The sequence below is a fragment of the Gigantopelta aegis genome, unplaced genomic scaffold (genome assembly GCF_016097555.1).
Source record: "Gigantopelta aegis isolate Gae_Host unplaced genomic scaffold, Gae_host_genome ctg2844_pilon_pilon, whole genome shotgun sequence".
NCBI classification, from domain to species: domain Eukaryota; kingdom Metazoa; phylum Mollusca; class Gastropoda; order Neomphalida; family Peltospiridae; genus Gigantopelta; species Gigantopelta aegis.
Window position 1 is genome coordinate 10666 of NW_024533063.1, and position 23717 is coordinate 34382.

At 28.8% G+C, this 23717-nt stretch overlaps 1 protein-coding gene across 1 annotated transcript in view; it reads left to right on the forward strand.

The window, feature by feature from the left end:
* Nucleotides 1-905: 905 nt before the first annotated feature.
* Nucleotides 906-23717, forward strand: part of LOC121391696 (serine/threonine-protein phosphatase 6 regulatory ankyrin repeat subunit C-like) — a 66558-nt gene continuing 43746 nt past the window's right edge. Inside the window, exons 1-3 of the mRNA XM_041523237.1 lie at nucleotides 906-1052; nucleotides 3719-3784; nucleotides 7209-7307. Coding sequence (XP_041379171.1) covers nucleotides 906-1052; nucleotides 3719-3784; nucleotides 7209-7307 — 312 coding nt within the window. The remainder of the gene's footprint in view (nucleotides 1053-3718; nucleotides 3785-7208; nucleotides 7308-23717) is intronic.

Sequence of the window (23717 nt, forward strand, 5' to 3'; positions counted from 1 at the left end):
GTAAAGAAAGAGTTATCATTTTTATTTTACTAACAAACACTTTACATCGCTGCAGATATTGATGGCAGATTCTCGGGGGTGTTTTCCCACTGTTCATCTATCAGAGAGTACGGATCTTTCGAAAGACCAGCCAAAATAACTTTTCTCCACGTATCTTTGCCTAGAGGTACTACTCAAATTCCATAGGTGCTTGAGAACCAGTGATATTGAGGGGTGGGGAGGCGGACCATGCATAGAGTATAAATGATTTGAAGTCACGAAAATTTAACTATAATTATGTATTAGCTCCAAAAGAAATAATTTTTAAAGTATGAAAGTTAAATGTTTGTGAATGTATCAATGTAAAGCTTTCTTTCAGCATTACTAGCAATAAAATGTCCTGGCAATTTGTATAAAATCAGTTAACTGCTTGTGTATGTGGAGTAGCATACATGTAGCGTTGTTCAATCTCTGTTCAGTCATATAGATGAGAGTAAGTATAAGAACATTTCGCAGTGCAGAAAATGACCTCTCATAGTTGATGTTATAGTAATTGTTAAATATAATTTTAAAAGATAGTGAGTGTACTTCACATAGCATTGACTTATAAAAACTTGTTGTGTGTTCATTGCTTCATAAATGGTGCACACAGAGGTAACTTGTTTAACATTAGGAAGGGCTTGTCAAAAACAAATCAGTACAAAGGGGAAGTTGTTTTTGCAGGTAATCAAAATTGATATCATCAAGAAAATTTTAGCCATTTGAAAATCTTCGTAAACTTCACCGTTTGCAGCCTTTAACAGAATATATTCAAAAGATAGACTAGGTGGGTGGGTGTATCTAAGACTATAGACCCAATAAATAATATTGGGGGGGGGGGGGGGGGAGGGGCTTTAGCCCCTTCAGCCTCACCCCTTCATACGCCTATGTCCATGCTTCACCATGTGGATCTTGCCAACCAACATGGCGGACAGGATGCTCCGCCTCTCGTTGATTACTTCCGTGCAACTGCTCTGTCGATTTTTTGTTTTGTGTGTGTCATTTTTGCTGCTCTCATGGACAAGAAGGAATTGGTAAGTACATCATAGCCTATTCTATATGTTACTGTGTCAAAGTATATGTAGTAGATGGGTAATTCCATAATCTTAGTGTGATCTCTTTGATAATACTGTATGGTTTTTCCTAGTCATTTTAACTGTCCTATCTAATTATTATTGTTCTGCCTGACTACATTAGAAGAGAGTATACTTCAGTTTCTCTAAGAGCTTTATATTCATATATGTAACCTTGTTGGTGAGTATAAAGTTTGTAGTTCCTGTTTTATAGGATGAAAAAGGTCTTTCACAAACAAAACCTTTTTAAAAATATTTATTTGTTGCTCAGCTATCATAATAATTGGATTGGATGTCAGAAATTACCCTGTGTGAAGTAATTTCATACCAGGTGTTACAAATCTTTTAAAGCTAAGGATTCTTATAGATAATTTGCTGTGCTAGACAATACTGTCATACTTCTATATAAGGTACTTGTATGCTCTTATAACTTATGGTTATTACTTAAAATGGATACCTACAATTACATGTATAATTTGAAGTTTGTCAATAAAAACATCATAATTCATAGCTATCAGTGGCCTATTAGGCTGACTATGTTCACATAAATAGACATAAATGCATAATATTCTATTAGAAGACTGTGAAAATAGCAATAAACATACAACAACCTAGGAACAATTTAGATTTGCATAGCACATAGGTTTGGCAGATTTTGCTATAAACATCAATTTTCTGTATAGGTAATGCACATTACAAGATTCCATTCTATAATGTGTATAATAATTTTCCCAAGTGAATTAGGTCTAAATATTTGTACTGTAATCTATATATAAAAATTATCAATGTACTCTTAAACAAAGCTAACTTGAAGTTTATGAAATGTAATGCTTGCCATTTTTTTATTTCACCATGATTGAAAAACATGTGGGTTGTGCCTGATCCAAGCCATGGTCAGCCTCAAATAATACATACATTGTATGTATACATATACGTCTATATATATATATCTATATCTGATAGGACATTTCAGACTTTATGTTTGTCTGTACAACCAATACTAAAAATCAATAAAAAAACAAGCTATATATACAATACAACAACCAATCAAAATACATCTAATGAGTCCATAGCAACAGCCAATGAAATAGCTTGAATAGAGTCCTCAACAGATGATAATGGGTTGAAGTGAGCAGAGTTGTTTTCAATCTTCTAACCAGAGATCCCATCAGCAGCGACACAGCAGACATACAAAAAGTCCTAGATATTTTCACCCTCCAGTATCCTAGTGAGATAGAGCGTCCCACTGTTGAAATTATTAACCATGACAGCACGTTGATGGTAGCCAGAGGTAGCCACGCCTATGCATATATAGCTACGTAGCTTTTCTCCAATAATTGTTAAAAAGCTTAGGTGGAGAGGTAATAGGTATGATAGGACATTTCAGACTTTATGTTTGTCTGAACAACCAATACTAAAGATCAATAAACAAAACCAAGCTATATATACAATACAACAACAAATCAAAATACATCTAATGAGTCCATAGCAACAGCCAATGAAATAGCTGGAATAAGTCCTGAACAGATGATAATTGGTTGAAGTGAGTAAGGTTGTTTTTGATCTTCTAACCGGAGATCTCATCAGCAGACCACGGCAGACATACATAGTTTTTTATCATGTGTAAAATAACTTTCTCATGGTTATTAACTCTGCAAGTGCTATGAATGTATGAAAGTAATTTGAGTCAAGCCACATGATCATAAATGAGTAAAAAAGGTTTTCTCAAATATACTGATTTATGTGCTAGATAGAAATTCACATTACAGCTTGTAGTTCAAGAAACTATCATATAATACTATAGTGTTAATATTAGGAATGAATGTTAATGTATAAATCTGAGTTGTTGATTACTGTCTTTTTGTTGATTGTAATTATTGTCTTCCAATATAAATTTCATATGTAGCTATGTGTATAAGATTCGCTTAATTAACTGAACTGTTATCTCTCTTTTTATATCAAGTAAACAGTGCTAAAGAAAATATTAATTGTGACATTACAGAAAACACTAATTTTTGTCCCAATTATTGGAAAAAATACTTCACAATTTGTGACCACTATATCGTCTTTTTAGTTATTTAGTTTCAGTTATTGTTGTTTTAAGATGCTATTTACTATCCTTTTTATAGTTTGTAAAGTACATACATGATACTCATATCCATACTACACAAGACATCACCCAAGTTATGGAATGTTATTTGTATGGAATATCTATAAAGTTATTGCCACAAGTTTTTTATATGTTAAGTGATATAATAAGATAATTTAATGATGTAAGTTAGCTTGATTTTAGCATATATATATATATTATTATATATATATATATATATATATATCTATATATATATATATCAGAGTCAAACAAGTTTTTGAAGATTATTTTAAATATTTCTTTGATATAATACATAAACTTTTCAATACTAAAGTATTAGGTGTACTGCTCTATGTTTTGGTAGAAATTTTTATATTGCAATATATTATTGAAATAAATAAACTAAGAAGTTACTGGTAATATTTATTTAAAAGTTTTTTTAAGTTTATGGAAGTAGTCGTTTACATTTAGTAATACATTTAGTTTTTTTGTTTTTTTCAATAGAATAATGTTCTAATTAAATATGCTATTAAAGGAGATCTGTCTGCCTCGGTGTGAAGAAATTCTTGTGAAAGGAGCCAATGTAAATAATACAGATGAGGTAAGTCTATTTCATAATTAAAGTCTATGAATATGCCAGTTTTTTATGAATATTGAAAGGAGAAGATGATACCAGTCCCTTATCACAATATATATCTGAAAAAAAGTGTAATTTGTTTTCATAACATGTGTATTAACTAGTTTTAATACTTATTCTTTTTGGACACCATCAAGTGTGCAGACATCACTTTTCATAATTTTCTCGATAATCAGTTTAAAATGCACAAACCACAAATAACAGTAATGGACATGAATTAAAGCACTATTTGTTTATTTTAAATTGTGTTAAAAATAGAATTGTTATGTACATACATAGAACAGCAATTGTCATGCAGACTACTGGAATTGTATCTCACTGGGTACTAAAAAAAACATATGAGATTATTTGTAGGTTTTGTGACTGATGAAAGTACGATTTCATCTTGCTATAAAACTAGAGAGTGTTGCAGAATTTAAAGGTCATAATAAATACAGCATGGGTATATTTCTGTAACTTATATGCTTCTTGCTATTATTAACAAGTTCCCAATTGAAACGCTGCCTTTTTTATTGTACAGACTGATATATGAATTCTGAGCATATTGAATGTGTTGTTTGTCATTTCATTGACAGTATTGGTTTTTTTTTGACATTTATGTTGCTGTTATTACTTGTCATCTAGATGTTTCCTTTACAATATAATAGGATGTAATTTTGATATAAAGCAGCATGAATTCTATGCATATTGAATGTGTTGTTGGATTTTGTTTACTCTATGTTTTGTTTTTCACGTTTATATCACTTGTTATGTGAATGTGTTGTTTAAATATAAAAGGAGGTAGGTGTGATATAATATAGTATGAATTCTAAGTCTTTTGAATTGAATGTTGTTATTCTATTTATCCTATTGTTTGTATTGATGTTAATGTTTTATGCCTGTCGTGGGAGGCTTGGCAGGGTGTACGATAACTGTTTTGGATTGTGTGATATCTAAGTATATTAAATGTGTTGTTGTGATTTTGTTTACTCTATTGTTTTTGTTTTTAACATTTATGTTGCTGTAATTACTTGTCATCTGAATGTGTTATTTAAATATTATAGTGGTAAATGTGATATACATTTAGTATGATTCTAAGTCTTTTGAAATTGAATGTTGTTGTTTTTATTTACCCTATGTTTATATTGACATTAAAGTTTTTAATGCCTTGCATGATAAACTTGTCAGTCTGTACTATAATTAGTTTGTTTGATGTTAATGGTTTTTTATGCCTTGCATATGAACTTTAGCAGTCTGTACTATAATTGTTTTGGATTATGTATTATCTATGTTGAATCCACTATTTTAATTTTATTAACTATATTGTTATTGCAACGTAAGAGATCAACAATGCATTAAAGTGCATACATGCTGTTAACTGGTGATTCCTATATCAGCAATAAATTTCATTAACCCTAACTGTGACTGCATTGGGTATCTATCACTAATAATGGCTTAAGCTTCTTGTTAGGTTTATTTTTTGTATATTTTATAGGTATAGTCAAGTATAAATTCTGAGCATTTTGAATATGTTGTGTTGTCATTTCGTTGTCAGTATTGTTTTTTTTTTCCATATTTATGTTGCGGTTATTACTTGTCATCTAAATGTCTCCTTTACACAATATAATAGGATGATATAATTTGATATAATATATATGCATTCTAAGTATTCTCTTAAGAGTTAATTATTAACTTCATAATGTAAAATTATTTCAGTATCGTTACAAAACTGTTATAATAATGTGTACTAATAAAATGAGTTTGTTGTATTATCTTATGAATTATATTGATTAAGTTGTTACCAATACATTGTAGTTTTTAAATAAAATTTTATTATTATTACATATATTGTTAGCTAGTAATAGTGAATATGTTAATTTTGATATAAATGAGTGCATAATAAGCATATTTTTTTTCTGCTTGTTTTATTGTAAGCATTTGCTGTATTGACAACTGTTGACATTTGTACATGTGAAGAAGGTATTTGCTGTATTGTTTCACAAGGAATACTACTCTTCTCCTTTGTACTACTGGCGAAATATATATTTTCTATTGTAGTCACAAACTAATGTAAAAATTTCAAATTTGAGTTTATAACGTTTTCCACTGATACATCTAAGTGTTGGTATAGGTAATGTAGTGATGTTATGATTCATGTTGATGTAGTAATTAATAATATATTTAGGGTGGATTTACTGCAGTCATGTTAGCAGCAGAGAGATGGACACAAAGATATTGTTTTGATTTTAACACAGAAAGGAGCCAATCTAGATCTTGTCAACAAAGTAAGTTTTCATGCATACATGTTATATGAGAAAGTCAATATAACTGGTTTTCTCATATAACATGACTTTTTTACTTTTGACTATTTCTATGAATGTTGAAAGTAGAAGAGGATGAAAAAGACCTTATGAAAATATTAGAAAAAAAGTGTCATTTGTTTTTATAACGTGTGTTGATCAGTTTTCCTACCTATTCTTATTAGACACCATCAGATGTACAGACATAATTTTTTCACTTTTTTCAATAATCAGTTGAGATGCAGACACCAAAATAGCATTGATGGACATGAATTGAAGCATGATTTGTTTAGCTTTGAATTATTCGTTTTAAATTGTTTAGAAATAGAATTGTTATGTACATACATAGGACAGCAATTGTCATGCATACTACTTGAATTTGTATGCCACTGGGTAGTAAATAAATAGATGAGATTGTTTGTTGGTTTTCTGACAGTGCTGATAGCATGATTTCATCTTGTTATAAAACTAGAGAGTATTGAAGAATTTAAAGGTGATAATGAATCCAGCAGTGGTATATTTCTGTAACTGGTATGCTTGTTGCTATTATTAAGAAGTCCCCAATTGAAATGGTGACCTTTTTTATTGTCCAGATTGTTATAGACCTATAGTTTGTGAGATGCAATAATTGTCAGAGAGAGATGATGTTGGTTAGACTTGTTAATAATATAATTAGAGAGCCAGCCCTATGTTAATACAAAGAAGATGATAGCTGATATGCTAAGCACATAAAGAGCAACGTGTTATATTTTTGTCAGATGCTGGTCTGTTTAGTCAATAGTATATAGGTCTAAATTGTACTAATTCTATGTTTGCATCTTGTTTATCAGTCCCTCATATTACAGTGTATATAGTTTTAATCCATCTTGCATGAATTAGTCTTAAAAACTTCTTTAAGTAATAAAGGCTTATACTAGTAATAGATTTCATCAAGTCCTACATGTACAAGATGACTTAGATGTAGACAACATATGAATGTAATATGTTATAATGTTAACACCAAAGTGCATAAATATAAAACAATAGAGAAAGTTGGTATGTTTGTACTGTTATTGTAGAGTGTTAAGAGTTTCATTTTCAGTTGATTGTTTGTGTGTTTTTTCTAATAGAGTGGATGGGCAGCTCTTCATTATGCAAGTTACAAAGGACATCCAGACATCGTTGAAGTATTAGTCAACCATAATGCTGATATGAATGTTGTTACTACGGTAATTGAGATGACGAGAATGAAGTGTGTTCTTTAGGTTGTGTGAATGGATAGTAACTATTAGAGAAGACATAGCATAGATATTGTAATAATATAAGACTACTTTATCTAACTCTAACAAATACATAAAGCAGGTGGTAGTAGCAGTATAAGGGCAGCATGATGTTTTTCTTCATTGTTGGTATTGTTGTGTTTGTGCATAGATAATTACAAAACTAGAAGATTTAAAATATTATTTTATAGAGAAATTTATGTTTTTACCTAAAGTATACGCTTTTAGAATTTTTATTTCAAGTAGTTTAAGAATGATAATAGTAGTTTATAGAGAGTTTGAAGTATCTTCTGACATTTACTTCATTTTTTCAAAATATTCTTATTTGGATTTATTGAAAAGTCTTTTGAATTGAATGTTGTTATTTTATTTACCCTATTGTATTGACGTTAATGGTTTTTAATGCCTTGGACGGAAAGCTTGGCATGGTGTACAATAGATGTTTTGTATTGTGTAGTATCTATGTGTATCGACTTTTGCAGCAATTTTATTGAGTATATTGTAATAGCAGCTTATGAGATGAAAAATGAGATTAAAGTGGATCCTTTAACTTTTGATTCCAATATGAGCAATGAATTTTGTTAAAACTAACTGGATGTGATCCAACATTAGGTATCACCAATAATGCTTAAATCTTCTTGCTAAGCTGTTTCTTCACCTATATGTTTAGCATTTTATAGCTATAGGCTAGTATGAATTTTGAGCATATCAATGTGTTGTTGTCATTTTTTTATAATATTGCATTTGGTTTTGGTTTCCACATTTCTGTTGCTGTTATTACTTATAATGTGAATGTGTCGTTTACAATATAAGAGTATGTAATTTTGATATAATGTATTCTAAGTATATTTAATTTGTTGTTGTAATTTTGTTTATTGTATTTTTTGTTTTCACATTTATGTTCCTGTGATTACTTATCATCTAAATGTGTTGTTTAAAATATAATAGGAGGTAAGTGTGATATAATGTAGTAATCATTCTAAGTCTTTTGAATTGAATGTTGTTATTTTATTTACCCTACTGTATTGACGTTAATGGTTTTCAATGCCTTGGATGGAAAGCTTCGCATGGTGTACAATAGATGTTTTGTATTGTGTAGTATCTATGTGTATCGACTTTTGTAGCAATTTTATTGAGTATATTGTAATGCAGCTTATGAGATGAAGCAAATGAGATTAAAGTGGATCCTTTAACTGTTGATTCCAATATGAGCAATGAATTTTGTTAAAACTAACTGGATGTGATCCGACATTAGGTATCACTAATAATGCTTAAATCTTCTTGCTAAGCTGTTTCTTCACCTATATGTTTAGCATTTTATAGCTATAGGCTAGTATGAATTTCGAGCATATCAATGTGTTGTTGTCATTTTTTTTTACAATATTGCATTTGGTTTCCACATTTCTGTTGCTGTTATTACTTATAATGTGAATGTGTCGTTTACAATATAAGAGTACGTAATTTTGATATAATGTATTCTAAGTATATTTAATTTGTTGTTGTGATTTTTGTTTATTGTATTTTTTTATTTTCACATTTATGTTCCTGTGATTACTTATCATCTAAATGTGTTGTTTAAAATATAATAGAGGGTAAGTGTGATATAATGTAGTATTCATTCTAAGTCTTTTGAATTGAATGTTGTTATTTTATTTAACCTATTGTATTGACGTTAATGGTTTTTAATGCCTTGGACGGAAAGCTTGGCATGGTGTACAATGTATGTTTTGTATTGTGTAGTATCTATGTGTATCGACTTTTGGAGCAATTTTATTGAGTATATTGTAATAGCAGCTTATGAGATCAAGAAATGAGATTAAAGTGGATCCTTTAACTGTTGATTCCAATATGAGCAATGAATTTTGTTAAAACTAACTGGATGTGATCCGACATTAGGTATCACTAATAATGCTTAAATCTTCTTGCTAAGCTGTTTCTTCACCTATGTGTTTAGCATTTTATAGCTATAGGCTAGTATGAATTTCGAGCATATCAATGTGTTGTTGTCATTTTTTTACAATATTGCATTTGGTTTCCACATTTCTGTTGCTGTTATTACTTATAATGTGAATGTGTCGTTTACAATATAAGAGTATGTAATTTTGATATAATGTATTCTAAGTATATTTAATTTGTTGTTGTGATTTTGTTTATTGTATTTTTTGTTTTCACATTTATGTTCCTGTGATTACTTATCATCTAAATGTGTTGTTTAAAATATAATAGAGGGTAAGTGTGATATAATGTAGTATTCATTCTAAGTCTTTTGAATTGAATGTTGTTATTTTATTTACCCTATTGTATTGACGTTAATGGTTTTCAATGCCTTGGATGGAACGCTTTGCATGGTGTACAATAGATGTTTTGTATTGTGTAGTATCTATGTGTATCGACTTTTGCAGCAATTTTATTGAGTATATTGTAATAGCAGCTTATGAGATGAAGAAATGAGATTAAAGTGGATCCTTTAACTGTTGATTCCAATATGAGCAATGAATTTTGTTAAAACTAACTGGATGTGATCCGACATTAGGTATCACTAATAATGCTTAAATTTCTTGCTAAGCTGTTTCTTCACCTATATGTTTAGCATTTTATAGCTATAGGCTAGTATGAATTTTGAGCATATCAATGTGTTGTTGTCATTTTTTTACAATATTGCATTTGGTTTCCACATTTCTGTTGCTGTTATTACTTATAATGTGAATGTGTTGTTTACAATATAAGAGTATGTAATTTTGATATAATGTATTCTAAGTATATTTAATTTGTTGTTGTGATTTTGTTTATTGTATTTTTTGTTTTCACATTTATGTTCCTGTGATTACTTATCATCTAAATGTGTTGTTTAAAATATAATAGAGGGTAAGTGTGATATAATGTAGTATTCATTCTAAGTCTTTTGAATTGAATGTTGTTATTTTATTTACCCTATTGTATTGACGTTAATGGTTTTTAATGCCTTGGATGGAACGCTTGGCATGGTGTACAATAGATGTTTTGTATTGTGTAGTATCTATGTGTATCGACTTTTAGAGCAATTTTATTGAGTATATTGTAATAGCAGCTTATGAGATCAAGAAATGAGATTAAAGTGGATCCTTTAACTTTTGATTCCAATATGAGCAATGAATTTTGTTAAAACTAACTGGATGTGATCCGACATTAGGTATCACTAATAATGCTTAAATTTTCTTGCTAAGCTGTTTCTTCACCTATATGTTTAGCATTTTATAGCTATAGGCTAGTATGAATTTTGAGCATATCAATGTGTTGTTGTCATTTTTTTTTTACAATATTGCATTTGGTTTCCACATTTCTGTTGCTGTTATTACTTATAATGTGAATGTGTTGTTTACAATATAAGAGTACGTAATTTTGATATAATGTATTCTAAGTATATTTAATTTGTTGTTGTGATTTTGTTTATTGTATTTTTTGTTTTCACATTTATGTTCCTGTGATTACTTATCATCTAAATGTGTTGTTTAAAATATAATAGAGGGTAAGTGTGATATAATGTAGTATTCATTCTAAGTCTTTTGAATTGAATGTTGTTATTTTATTTAACCTATTGTATTGACGTTAATGGTTTTTAATGCCTTGGTTGGAAAGCTTGGCATGGTGTACAATAGATGTTTTGTATTGTGTAGTATCTATGTGTATCGACTTTTGCAGCAATTTTATTGAGTATATTGTAATAGCAGCTTATGAGATCAAGAAATGAGATTAAAGTGGATCCTTTAACTGTTGATTCCAATATGAGCAATGAATTTTGTTAAAACTAACTGGATGTGATCCGACATTAGGTATCACTAATAATGCTTAAATCTTCTTGCTAAGCTGTTTCTTCACCTATGTGTTTAGCATTTTATAGCTATAGGCTAGTATGAATTTCGAGCATATCAATGTGTTGTTGTCATTTTTTTTACAATATTGCATTTGGTTTCCACATTTCTGTTGCTGTTATTACTTATAATGTGAATGTGTTGTTTACAATATAAGAGTATGTAATTTTGATATAATGTATTCTAAGTATATTTAATTTGTTGTTGTGATTTTGTTTATTGTATTTTTTGTTTTCACATTTATGTTCCTGTGATTACTTATCATCTAAATGTGTTGTTTAAAATATAATAGGCGGTAAGTGTGATATAATGTAGTATTCATTCTAAGTCTTTTGAATTGAATGTTGTTATTTTATTTACCCTATTGTATTGACGTTAATGGTTTTCAATGCCTTGGATGGAAAGCTTGGCATGGTGTACAATAGATGTTTTGTATTGTGTAGTATCTATGTGTATCGACTTTTGCAGCAATTTTATTGAGTATATTGTAATAGCAGCTTATGAGATGAAGAAATGAGATTAAAGTGGATCCTTTAACTGTTGATTCCAATATGAGCAATGAATTTTGTTAAAACTAACTGGATGTGATCCGACATTAGGTATCACTAATAATGCTTAAATTTCTTGCTAAGCTGTTTCTTCACCTATATGTTTAGCATTTTATAGCTATAGGCTAGTATGAATTTTGAGCATATCAATGTGTTGTTGTCATTTTTTTTACAATATTGCATTTGGTTTCCACATTTCTGTTGCTGTTATTACTTATAATGTGAATGTGTCGTTTACAATATAAGAGTATGTAATTTTGATATAATGTATTCTAAGTATATTTAATTTGTTGTTGTGATTTTGTTTATTGTATTTTTTGTTTTCACATTTATGTTCCTGTGATTACTTATCATCTAAATGTGTTGTTTAAAATATAATAGGCGGTAAGTGTGATATAATGTAGTATTCATTCTAAGTCTTTTGAATTGAATGTTGTTATTTTATTTACCCTGTTGTATTGACGTTAATGGTTTTCAATGCCTTGGATGGAAAGCTTCGCATGGTGTACAATAGATGTTTTGTATTGTGTAGTATCTATGTGTATCGACTTTTGGAGCAATTTTATTGAGTATATTGTAATAGCAGCTTATGAGATGAAGAAATGAGATTAAAGTGGATCCTTTAACTGTTGATTCCAATATGAGCAATGAATTTTGTTAAAACTAACTGGATGTGATCCGACATTAGGTATCACTAATAATGCTTAAATTTTCTTGCTAAGCTGTTTCTTCACCTATATGTTTAGCATTTTATAGCTATAGGCTAGTATGAATTTTGAGCATATCAATGTGTTGTTGTCATTTTTTTACGATATTGCATTTGGTTTCCACATTTCTGTTGCTGTTATTACTTATAATGTGAATGTGTTGTTTACAATATAAGAGTACGTAATTTTGATATAATGTATTCTAAGTATATTTAATTTGTTGTTGTGAATTTGTTTATTGTATTTTTTTTTTCACATTTATGTTCCTGTGATTACTTATCATCTAAATGTGTTGTTTAAAATATAATAGAGGTAAGTGTGATATAATGTAGTATTCATTCTAAGTCTTTTGAATTGAATGTTGTTATTTTATTTACCCTATTGTATTGACGTTAATGGTTTTAAATGCCTTGGATGGAAAGCTTGGCATGGTGTACAATAGATGTTTTGTATTGTGTAGTATCTATGTGTATCGACTTTTGCAGCAATTTTATTGAGTATATTGTAATAGCAGCTTATGAGATGAAGAAATGAGATTAAAGTGGATCCTTTAACTGTTGATTCCAATATGAGCAATGAATTTTGTTAAAACTAACTGGATGTGATCCGACATTAGGTATCACTAATAATGCTTAAATTTTCTTGCTAAGCTGTTTCTTCACCTATATGTTTAGCATTTTATAGCTATAGGCTAGTATGAATTTTGAGCATATCAATGTGTTGTTGTCATTTTTTTTACAATATTGCATTTGGTTTCCACATTTCTGTTGCTGTTATTACTTATAATGTGAATGTGTCGTTTACAATATAAGAGTACGTAATTTTGATATAATGTATTCTAAGTATATTTAATTTGTTGTTGTGATTTTGTTTATTGTATTTTTTGTTTTCACATTTATGTTCCTGTGATTACTTATCATCTAAATGTGTTGTTTAAAATATAATAGAGGGTAAGTGTGATATAATGTAGTATTCATTCTAAGTCTTTTGAATTGAATGTTGTTATTTTATTTACCCTATTGTATTGACGTTAATGGTTTTCAATGCCTTGGATGGAAAGCTTGGCATGGTGTACAATAGATGTTTTGTATTGTGTAGTATCTATGTGTATCGACTTTTGGAGCAATTTTATTGAGTATATTGTAATAGCAGCTTATGAGATCAAGAAATGAGATTAAAGTGGATCCTTTAACTGTTGATTCCAATATGAGCAATGAATTTTGTTAAAACTAACTGGATGTGATCCGACATTAGGTATCACTAATAATGCTTAAATTTTCTTGCTAAGCTGTTTCTTCACCTATATGTTTAGCATTTTATAGCTATAGGCTAGTATGAATTTTGAGCATATCAATGTGTTGTTGTCATTTTTTTACAATATTGCATTTGGTTTCCACATTTCTGTTGCTGTTATTACTTATAATGTGAATGTGTTGTTTACAATATAAGAGTACGTAATTTTGATATAATGTATTCTAAGTATATTTATTTTGTTGTTGTGATTTGTTTATTGTATTTTTTGTTTTCACATTTATGTTCCTGTGATTACTTATCATCTAAATGTGTTGTTAAAAAATATAATAGTCGGTAAGTGTGATATAATGTAGTATTCATTCTAAGTCTTTTGAATTGAATGTTGTTATTTTATTTACCCTATTGTATTGACGTTAATGGTTTTTAATGCCTTGGATGGAACGCTTGGCATGGTGTACAATAGATGTTTTGTATTGTGTAGTATCTATGTGTATCGACTTTTGGAGCAATTTTATTGAGTATATTGTAATAGCAGCTTATGAGATCAAGAAATGAGATTAAAGTGGATCCTTTAACTGTTGATTCCAATATGAGCAATGAATTTTGTTAAAACTAACTGGATGTGATCCGACATTAGGTATCACTAATAATGCTTAAATTTTCTTGCTAAGCTGTTTCTTCACCTATATGTTTAGCATTTTATAGCTATAGGCTAGTATGAATTTTGAGCATATCAATGTGTTGTTGTCATTTTTTTTACAATATTGCATTTGGTTTCCACATTTCTGTTGCTGTTATTACTTATAATGTGAATGTGTTGTTTACAATATAAGAGTACGTAATTTTGATATAATGTATTCTAAGTATATTTAATTTGTTGTTGTGATTTTTTTTTATTGTATTTTTTGTTTTCACATTTATGTTCCTGTGATTACTTATCATCTAAATGTGTTGTTTAAAATATAATAGAGGTAAGTGTGATATAATGTAGTATTCATTCTAAGTCTTTTGAATTGAATGTTGTTATTTTATTTACCCTATTGTATTGACGTTAATGGTTTTTAATGCCTTGGATGGAACGCTTGGCATGGTGTACAATAGATGTTTTGTATTGTGTAGTATCTATGTGTATCGACTTTTGCAGCAATTTTATTGAGTATATGTGTAATAGCAGCTTATGAGATGAAGAAATGAGATTAAAGTGGATCCTTTAACTGTTGATTCCAATATGAGCAATGAATTTTGTTAAAACTAACTGGATGTGATCCGACATTAGGTATCACTAATAATGCTAAAATTTCTTGCTAAGCTGTTTCTTCACCTATATGTTTAGCATTTTATAGCTATAGGCTAGTATGAATTTTGAGCATATCAATGTGTTGTTGTCATTTTTTTTACAATATTGCATTTGGTTTCCACATTTCTGTTGCTGTTATTACTTATAATGTGAATGTGTCGTTTACAATATAAGAGTACGTAATTTTGATATAATGTATTCTAAGTATATTTAATTTGTTGTTGTGATTTTGTTTATTGTATTTTTTGTTTTCACATTTATGTTCCTGTGATTACTTATCATCTAAATGTGTTGTTTAAAATATAATAGTGGGTAAGTGTGATATAATGTAGTATTCATTCTAAGTCTTTTGAATTGAATGTTGTTATTTTATTTACCCTATTGTATTGACGTTAATGGTTTTTAATGCCTTGGATGGAAAGCTTGGCATGGTGTACAATAGATGTTTTGTATTGTGTAGTATCTATGTGTATCGACTTTTGCAGCAATTTTATTGAGTATATTGTAATAGCAGCTTATGAGATCAAGAAATGAGATTAAAGTGGATCCTTTAACTGTTGATTCCAATATGAGCAATGAATTTTGTTAAAACTAACTGGATGTGATCCGACATTAGGTATCACTAATAATGCTTAAATATTCTTGCTAAGCTGTTTCTTCACCTATATGTTTAGCATTTTATAGCTATAGGCTAGTATGAATTTCGAGCATATCAATGTGTTGTTGTCATTTTTTTTTACAATATTGCATTTGGTTTCCACATTTCTGTTGCTGTTATTACTTATAATGTGAATGTGTCGTTTACAATATAAGAGTATGTAATTTTGATATAATGTATTCTAAGTATATTTAATTTGTTGTTGTGATTTTGTTTATTGTATTTTTTGTTTTCACATTTATGTTCCTGTGATTACTTATCATCTAAATGTGTTGTTTAAAATATAATAGGTGGTAAGTGTGATATAATGTAGTATTCATTCTAAGTCTTTTGAATTGAATGTTGTTATTTTATTTAACCTATTGTATTGACGTTAATGGTTTTTAATGCCTTGGATGGAAAGCTTTGCATGGTGTACAATAGATGTTTTGTATTGTGTAGTATCTATGTGTATCGACTTTTGCAGCAATTTTATTGAGTATATTGTAATAGCAGCTTATGAGATCAAGAAATGAGATTAAAGTGGATCCTTTAACTGTTGATTCCAATATGAGCAATGAATTTTGTTAAAACTAACTGGATGTGATCCGACATTAGGTATCACTAATAATGCTTAAATATTCTTGCTAAGCTGTTTCTTCACCTATATGTTTAGCATTTTATAGCTATAGGCTAGTATGAATTTCGAGCATATCAATGTGTTGTTGTCATTTTTTTTACAATATTGCATTTGGTTTCCACATTTCTGTTGCTGTTATTACTTATAATGTGAATGTGTCGTTTACAATATAAGAGTATGTAATTTTGATATAATGTATTCTAAGTATATTTAATTTGTTGTTGTGATTTTGTTTATTGTATTTTTTGTTTTCACATTTATGTTCCTGTGATTACTTATCATCTAAATGTGTTGTTTAAAATATAATAGGAGGTAAGTGTGATATAATGTAGTATTCATTCTAAGTCTTTTGAATTGAATGTTGTTATTTTATTTACCCTATTGTATTGACGTTAATGGTTTTTAATGCCTTGGATGGAAAGCTTTGCATGGTGTACAATAGATGTTTTGTATTGTGTAGTATCTATGTGTATCGACTTTTGCAGCAATTTTATTGAGTATATTGTAATAGCAGCTTATGAGATGAAGAAATGAGATTAAAGTGGATCCTTTAACTGTTGATTCCAATATGAGCAATGAATTTTGTTAAAACTAACTGGATGTGATCCGACATTAGGTATCACTAATAATGCTTAAATATTCTTGCTAAGCTGTTTCTTCACCTATATGTTTAGCATTTTATAGCTATAGGCTAGTATGAATTTCGAGCATATCAATGTGTTGTTGTCATTTTTTTTTTACAATATTGCATTTGGTTTCCACATTTCTGTTGCTGTTATTACTTATAATGTGAATGTGTCGTTTACAATATAAGAGTATGTAATTTTGATATAATGTATTCTAAGTATATTTAATTTGTTGTTGTGATTTTGTTTATTGTATTTTTTGTTTTCACATTTATGTTCCTGTGATTACTTATCATCTAAATGTGTTGTTTAAAATATAATAGGAGGTAAGTGTGATATAATGTAGTATTCATTCTAAGTCTTTTGAATTGAATGTTGTTATTTTATTTACCCTACTGTATTGACGTTAATGGTTTTTAATGCCTTGGATGGAAAGCTTGGCATGGTGTACAATAGATGTTTTGTATTGTGTAGTATCTATGTGTATCGACTTTTGCAGCAATTTTATTGAGTATATTGTAATAGCAGCTTATGAGATCAAGAAATGAGATTAAAGTGGATCCTTTAACTGTTGATTCCAATATGAGCAATGAATTTTGTTAAAACTAACTGGATGTGATCCGACATTAGGTATCACTAATAATGCTTAAATTTTCTTGCTAAGCTGTTTCTTCACCTATGTGTTTAGCATTTTATAGCTATAGGCTAGTATGAATTTTGAGCATATCAATGTGTTGTTGTCATTTTTTTACAATATTGCATTTGGTTTCCACATTTCTGTTGCTGTTATTACTTATAATGTGAATGTGTTGTTTACAATATAAGAGTATGTAATTTTGATATAATGTATTCTAAGTATATTTAATTTGTTGTTGTGATTTTGTTTATTGTTTTTTGTTTTCACATTTATGTTCCTGTGATTACTTATCATCTAAATGTGTTGTTTAAAATATAATAGGAGGTAAGTGTGATATAATGTAGTATTCATTCTAAGTCTTTTGAATTGAATGTTGTTATTTTATTTAACCTACTGTATTGACGTTAATGGTTTTCAATGCCTTGGATGGAAAGCTTGGCATGGTGTACAATAGATGTTTTGTATTGTGTAGTATCTATGTGTATCGACTTTTGCAGCAATTTTATTGAGTATATTGTAATAGCAGCTTATGAGATCAAGAAATGAGATTAAAGTGGATCCTTTAACTGTTGATTCCAATATGAGCAATGAATTTTGTTAAAACTAACTGGATGTGATCCGACATTAGGTATCACTAATAATGCTTAAATCTTCTTGCTAAGCTGTTTCTTCACCTATATGTTTAGCATTTTATAGCTATAGGCTAGTATGAATTTTGAGCATATCAATGTGTTGTTGTCATTTTTTTACAATATTGCATTTGGTTTCCACATTTCTGTTGCTGTTATTACTTATAATGTGAATGTGTTGTTTACAATATAAGAGTATGTAATTTTGATATAATGTATTCTAAGTATATTTAATTTGTTGTTGTGATTTTGTTTATTGTATTTTTTGTTTTCACATTTATGTTCCTGTGATTACTTATCATCTAAATGTGTTGTTTAAAATATAATAGAGGGTAAGTGTGATATAATGTAGTATTCATTCTAAGACTTTTGAATTGAATGTTGTTATTTTATTTAACCTATTGTATTGACGTTAATGGTTTTTAATGCCTTGGATGGAAAGCTTGGCATGGTGTACAATAGATGTTTTGTATTGTGTAGTATCTATGTGTATCGACTTTTGGAGCAATTTTATTGAGTATATTGTAATAGCAGCTTATGAGATGAAGAAATGAGATTAAAGTGGATCCTTTAACTGTTGATTCCAATATGAGCAATGAATTTTGTTAAAACTAACTGGATGTGATCCGACATTAGGTATCACTAATAATGCTTAAATCTTCTTGCTAAGCTGTTTCTTCACCTATATGTTTAGCATTTTATAGCTATAGGCTAGTATGAATTTTGAGCATATCAATGTGTTGTTGTCATTTTTTTACAATATTGCATTTGGTTTCCACATTTCTGTTGCTGTTATTACTTATAATGTGAATGTGTTGTTTACAATATAAGAGTATGTAATTTTGATATAATGTATTCTAAGTATATTTAATTTGTTGTTGTGATTTTGTTTATTATATTTTTGTTTTCACATTTATGTTCCTGTGATTACTTATCATCTAAATGTGTTGTTTAAAATATAATAGTGGGTAAGTGTGATATAATGTAGTATTCATTCTAAGTCTTTTGAATTGAATGTTGTTATTTTATTTACCCTATTGTATTGACGTTAATGGTTTTCAATGCCTTGGATGGAAAGCTTGGCATGGTGTACAATAGATGTTTTGTATTGTGTAGTATCTATGTGTATCGACTTTTGGAGCAATTTTATTGAGTATATTGTAATAGCAGCTTATGAGATGAAGAAATGAGATTAAAGTGGATCCTTTAACTGTTGATTCCAATATGAGCAATGAATTTTGTTAAAACTAACTGGATGTGATCCGACATTAGGTATCACTAATAATGCTTAAATCTTCTTGCTAAGCTGTTTCTTCACCTATATGTTTAGCATTTTATAGCTATAGGCTAGTATGAATTTCGAGCATATCAATGTGTTGTTGTCATTTTTTTTTACAATATTGCATTTGGTTTCCACATTTCTGTTGCTGTTATTACTTATAATGTGAATGTGTTGTTTACAATATAAGAGTACGTAATTTTGATATAATGTATTCTAAGTATATTTAATTTGTTGTTGTGATTTTGTTTATTGTATTTTTTGTTTTCACATTTATGTTCCTGTGATTACTTATCATCTAAATGTGTTGTTTAAAATATAATAGAGGGTAAGTGTGATATAATGTAGTATTCATTCTAAGTCTTTTGAATTGAATGTTGTTATTTTATTTAACCTATTGTATTGACGTTAATGGTTTTCAATGCCTTGGATGGAAAGCTTGGCATGGTGTACAATAGATGTTTTGTATTGTGTAGTATCTATGTGTATCGACTTTTGGAGCAATTTTATTGAGTATATTGTAATAGCAGCTTATGAGATCAAGAAATGAGATTAAAGTGGATCCTTTAACTGTTGATTCCAATATGAGCAATGAATTTTGTTAAAACTAACTGGATGTGATCCAACATTAGGTATCACTAATAATGCTTAAATCTTCTTGCTAAGCTGTTTCTTCACCTATATGTTTAGCATTTTATAGCTATAGGCTAGTATGAATTTTGAGCATATCAATGTGTTTTGTCATTTTTTTTTACAATATTGCATTTGGTTTCCACATTTCTGTTGCTGTTATTACTTATAATGTGAATGTGTTGTTTACAATATAAGAGTACGTAATTTTGATATAATGTATTCTAAGTATATTTAATTTGTTGTTGTGATTTTGTTTATTGTATTTTTTGTTTTCACATTTATGTTCCTGTGATTACTTATCATCTAAATGTGTTGTTTAAAATATAATAGAGGGTAAGTGTGATATAATGTAGTATTCATTCTAAGTCTTTTGAATTGAATGTTGTTATTTTATTTAACCTATTGTATTGACGTTAATGGTTTTCAATGCCTTGGATGGAAAGCTTGGCATGGTGTACAATAGATGTTTTGTATTGTGTAGTATCTATGTGTATCGACTTTTGCAGCAATTTTATTGAGTATATTGTAATAGCAGCTTATGAGATCAAGAAATGAGATTAAAGTGGATCCTTTAACTGTTGATTCCAATATGAGCAATGAATTTTGTTAAAACTAACTGGATGTGATCCGACATTAGGTATCACTAATAATGCTTAAATCTTCTTGCTAAGCTGTTTCTTCACCTATATGTTTAGCATTTTATAGCTATAGGCTAGTATGAATTTTGAGCATATCAATGTGTTGTTGTCATTTTTTTACAATATTGCATTTGTTTCCACATTTCTGTTGCTGTTATTACTTATAATGTGAATGTGTCGTTTACAATATAAGAGTACGTAATTTTGATATAATGTATTCTAAGTATATTTAATTTGTTGTTGTGATTTTGTTTATTGTATTTTTTGTTTTCACATTTATGTTCCTGTGATTACTTATCATCTAAATGTGTTGTTTAAAATATAATAGTGGGTAAGTGTGATATAATGTAGTATTCATTCTAAGTCTTTTGAATTGAATGTTGTTATTTTATTTACCCTATTGTATTGACGTTAATGGTTTTCAATGCCTTGGACGGAAAGCTTGGCATGGTGTACAATAGATGTTTTGTATTGTGTAGTATCTATGTGTATCGACTTTTGCAGCAATTTTATTGAGTATATTGTAATAGCAGCTTATGAGATGAAGAAATGAGATTAAAGTGGATCCTTTAACTGTTGATTCCAATATGAGCAATGAATTTTGTTAAAACTAACTGGATGTGATCCGACATTAGGTATCACTAATAATGCTTAAATCTTCTTGCTAAGCTGTTTCTTCACCTATATGTTTAGCATTTTATAGCTATAGGCTAGTATGAATTTTGAGCATATCAATGTGTTGTTGTCATTTTTTTACAATATTGCATTTGGTTTCCACATTTCTGTTGCTGTTATTACTTATAATGTGAATGTGTTGTTTACAATATAAGAGTATGTAATTTTGATATAATGTATTCTAAGTATATTTAATTTGTTGTTGTGATTTTGTTTATTGTATTTTTTGTTTTCACATTTATGTTCCTGTGATTACTTATCATCTAAATGTGTTGTTTAAAATATAATAGAGGGTAAGTGTGATATAATGTAGTATTCATTCTAAGTCTTTTGAATTGAATGTTGTTATTTTATTTAACCTACTGTATTGACGTTAATGGTTTTCAATGCCTTGGATGGAAAGCTTGGCATGGTGTACAATAGATGTTTTGTATTGTGTAGTATCTATGTGTATCGACTTTTGGAGCAATTTTATTGAGTATATTGTAATAGCAGCTTATGAGATGAAGAAATGAGATTAAAGTGGATCCTTTAACTGTTGATTCCAATATGAGCAATGAATTTTGTTAAAACTAACTGGATGTGATCCGACATTAGGTATCACTAATAATGCTTAAATTTTCTTGCTAAGCTGTTTCTTCACCTATGTGTTTAGCATTTTATAGCTATAGGCTAGTATGAATTTTGAGCATATCAATGTGTTGTTGTCATTTTTTTTTACAATATTGCATTTGGTTTCCACATTTCTGTTGCTGTTATTACTTATAATGTGAATGTGTTGTTTACAATATAAGAGTACGTAATTTTGATATAATGTATTCTAAGTATATTTAATTTGTTGTTGTGTATTTGTTTATTGTTTTTTTTGTTTTCACATTTATGTTCCTGTGATTACTTATCATCTAAATGTGTTGTTTAAAATATAATAGAGGGTAAGTGTGATATAATGTAGTATTCATTCTAAGTCTTTTGAATTGAATGTTGTTATTTTATTTACCCTATTGTATTGACGTTAATGGTTTTTAATGCCTTGGATGGAAAGCTTGGCATGGTGTACAATGTATGTTTTGTATTGTGTAGTATCTATGTGTATCGACTTTTGGAGCAATTTTATTGAGTATATTGTAATAGCAGCTTATGAGATGAAGAAATGAGATTAAAGTGGATCCTTTAACTGTTGATTCCAATATGAGCAATGAATTTTGTTAAAACTAACTGGATGTGATCCGACATTAGGTATCACTAATAATGCTTAAATTTTCTTGCTAAGCTGTTTCTTCACCTATATGTTTAGCATTTTATAGCTATAGGCTAGTATGAATTTTGAGCATATCAATGTGTTGTTGTCATTTTTTTACAATATTGCATTTGGTTTCCACATTTCTGTTGCTGTTATTACTTATAATGTGAATGTGTCGTTTACAATATAAGAGTATGTAATTTTGATATAATGTATTCTAAGTATATTTAATTTGTTGTTGTGATTTTGTTTATTGTATTTTTTGTTTTCACATTTATGTTCCTGTGATTACTTATCATCTAAATGTGTTGTTTAAAATATAATAGGAGGTAAGTGTGATATAATGTAGTATTCATTCTAAGTCTTTTGAATTGAATGTTGTTATTTTATTTACCCTATTGTATTGACGTTAATGGTTTTTAATGCCTTGGATGGAAAGCTTCGCATGGTGTACAATAGATGTTTTGTATTGTGTAGTATCTATGTGTATCGACTTTTGCAGCAATTTTATTGAGTATATTGTAATAGCAGCTTATGAGATGAAGAAATGAGATTAAAGTGGATCCTTTAACTGTTGATTCCAATATGAGCAATGAATTTTGTTAAAACTAACTGGATGTGATCCGACATTAGGTATCACTAATAATGCTTAAATCTTCTTGCTAAGCTGTTTCTTCACCTATATGTTTAGCATTTTATAGCTATAGGCTAGTATGAATTTTGAGCATATCAATGTGTTGTCATTTTTTTTACGATATTGCATTTGGTTTCCACATTTCTGTTGCTGTTATTACTTATAATGTGAATGTGTTGTTTACAATATAAGAGTACGTAATTTTGATATAATGTATTCTAAGTATATTTAATTTGTTGTTGTGATTTTGTTTATTGTATTTTTTGTTTTCACATTTATGTTCCTGTGATTACTTATCATCTAAATGTGTTGTTTAAAATATAATAGAAGGTAAGTGTGATATAATGTAGTATTCATTCTAAGTCTTTTGAATTGAATGTTGTTATTTTATTTAACCTATTGTATTGACGTTAATGGTTTTTAATGCCTTGGACGGA